Raw genomic sequence first — 2826 nt, 5'->3', positions numbered from 1 at the left:
TAATGGATACAATTAACTAATGTTCATCACCTGCTTCATTGCCTGTTGTATTTTTTTTTCTGTTTATGTAGATCCTTGTTAGAATGTGATTTGTGGACCATTGTTAATCTGTGCTCTCTGATCCACAAACTAAAATAATTTGCAAGAAAAACTAGTTAGGGCTGGCGAAGCTGAAATTGTGCTTGGTCTTTTTTAATAACAAGTGGGCAGAGTGAGAAAGCTAGAGAATTCATGAGCTTAAAGTATGTTTTTTTCTCATTTTCAATTTTGAGGAACATCAGGTGTTTGGTTGTTTTTTTGTTTTTTTTTCAGGGATCAGAAAGATAATTCATATTTTTATCAGAAATACTGTGCAATATTCTACTTTCATTGTTGTTTCTTACAGATTATAATCATTAAATTTTATTGAATTTGGCTTAGAGTGATTAATTAAGACATTTATTGAATAACTAGAATGCATTATTACTGAACTGAAAATACATTTTTCTCTGCTAATTAATAAGAATTTGTTACAGACAGAACTGACACTTTTAGTATAATATATGTCAGTGAAACACAAATATTTTTGTATAGCCCCCGTACTATTTTGTATCATCTTCTTTGAATATATTAGACATCTTGCATTCATTTTTTCTTACTAGCTTTCATCATAAATACTAAACATCATATTCAGTCTCAAAAAAAGATTGTAAACATATGTTCTCTTTTGCATTATCATAGTCAGAATTATTTCAACTTGTTAATACAATCTATAGTGTTTTAAAATGGAGATTTCTCTGAATGAAATGTCCTATGTCTTTTAAAATGTATTGAATGAAACCATATCATCCGTATAAATTATCAAACCATATCTTTTAAGTTCCTGCAAACATAATTTTGTTTTATGCATCATAACACTGAATTGAGAAGGAAATTGTATTTTCACAATGCACTTAACAGTTCCTGGTACTTTTTTATTTATCTGTGTACTAAAACTATTTCTCAGATAAATTCAATATTGTACTGAGATATTTCTGAACATGCTAAATGTATTTCATACAAGGGCTGCTCCAAAAATAATACCTCCTATTTTATTATGTTGGCCCACAGTGTCAGAGGCAGATAGAGGTGGTATGGCAATAAAGGTTGAGCCTTCCCATCTTACATTATTGTGTTGCCATGTGACAGACGGCAACAAAGGGGCATTCTGACAAAATGGTGTCTGACATGGTTGTGCATATGAAGCAAAGGTGTGCCACTGAATTCCTGCAAGTGGAAGAAAAAACAACTGCATCCAGTGACATTCATCAATGGTTGCTGAATGTTAACCAGTGGATGTGAGTACAGTGAGGTAGTGAATGCTGCATTTCAGCAGTGGCTACTTGTGCCATCTTGGCTTGTGTGTATTTTTACAATCACAGTATGCAGGCTCTTGTTCAACGCTGGCAAAAACACATAGCTAATAGCAATGTGTTGAAGAATAATGTTTTACAGATGAGATTTTGCTCTATCAAAGAGTGTTATTGTGCTCTTTGAATCTGTTGTATTTTCCATGGAAACAAATAGAGACATTATGTTTGGAGCAACCAACATACTAGCATCAGAGGAACACTTTATATGTTTTCAGACTGACGTAAAATAGATTAAATATACAAATATTCAAAAACTTGTGTATCTACACTCACTAGATTAATATGTTATTAAAGTCTGTTAAAGAGGAGTTAATCAGGTCATTTGTTATCTATTATAAATTGTCTATTACACATTTATATATAAATATATATATATAACTTTAATATATAAATTATAATTATCTATTATAAATTTATATATTTATAAATCTATTATAAATTTATTTATCACAAATTAACTATTATAATTTTTTTCTCTAGTGTATCTAGACATATTGGTACTTTTGACCATCCACACCACACCTCTGAATATATAAATACCCATTTTAGGAGAAGATATTAGAAGCCTCACTGTCAGAAAAGCAGTTCTTGTGGAAAATGAAATAAGCTTCTTATATTGAATCCATTGCTGTTTTTAAACATTCTAACTCCTTACATTTTGAAACCCTACAGTTCTAAACACTCTGGCATGCAACAAACAGCAGTTTTACAGTATTAAAGAATTGTATGTTTTTCACTACAGGTGAAGTGTGATCAGTACTGGCCAAGCAGAGGCACAGAAACTTATGGACTCATCCAAGTGACCCTTTTAGACACGGTTGAATTGGCAACATACTGTGTTCGTACATTCGCACTTTACAAGGTATATAATTTCTTTTATTCCTTTTCCCTCTCTGCTTTCTCTTCTCTCCTTTCCCTTCTCCTCTCTTCTTCTTTTCCTTCTCTCTTTTTCCTTATTTCTTTCTATCTTCCTCCACATACTCCCTTCCTCCTTTCTTTTTCTTCCTACCTTCCCTCCTCTTTTTCTCCTCATTACTCTCATCCCCTCCTTCTCTCTTTTCCCCCAGCAACATGTAACAATTAAACACTTCTACTGTCAGCGTATACTCATATTCCAGCATGATGTTTTGTAGATTAATACAGAAATCTCTTTATTCATTACTTCACTGAGTGAAATATTAACCAAAGTACTAGATCTTCTTGTGATTAATTGCTGCGTATTATGATTAAAGCTCTTACATTGTTTTAGTGATGCAATTTTGAATATAAGAAATTTTTTTCCTCCACATAGCCTGAGTTCAGTTTCTCTCTGGTACCAAATATGATTCAAATTGCCTTCTCTGGTATGTATTCTTATTCAAGTATTTCACTTAATGGCACTGATATCACATAAAATGGCAATTTTGTCATAAAGGGTTTTTTTTGTTTTTGTTTT

At 31.9% G+C, this 2826-nt stretch overlaps 1 protein-coding gene across 1 annotated transcript in view; it reads left to right on the top strand.

Annotated features, from left to right (window-relative positions):
* LOC100550569 (receptor-type tyrosine-protein phosphatase delta-like) overlaps positions 1–2826 on the top strand; it is a 177211-nt gene that overhangs the window by 145430 nt on the left and 28955 nt on the right. Inside the window, exon 16 of the mRNA XM_031557282.1 lies at positions 2134–2253. Within this exon, the coding sequence (XP_031413142.1) occupies positions 2134–2253 (120 nt within the window). The remainder of the gene's footprint in view (positions 1–2133; positions 2254–2826) is intronic.

The sequence above is a fragment of the Meleagris gallopavo genome, chromosome Z (assembly GCF_000146605.3).
Source record: "Meleagris gallopavo isolate NT-WF06-2002-E0010 breed Aviagen turkey brand Nicholas breeding stock chromosome Z, Turkey_5.1, whole genome shotgun sequence".
In the NCBI taxonomy this organism is placed as follows: Eukaryota; Metazoa; Chordata; class Aves; order Galliformes; family Phasianidae; genus Meleagris; species Meleagris gallopavo.
This window is presented reverse-complemented; position numbering and strand designations above follow the sequence as displayed.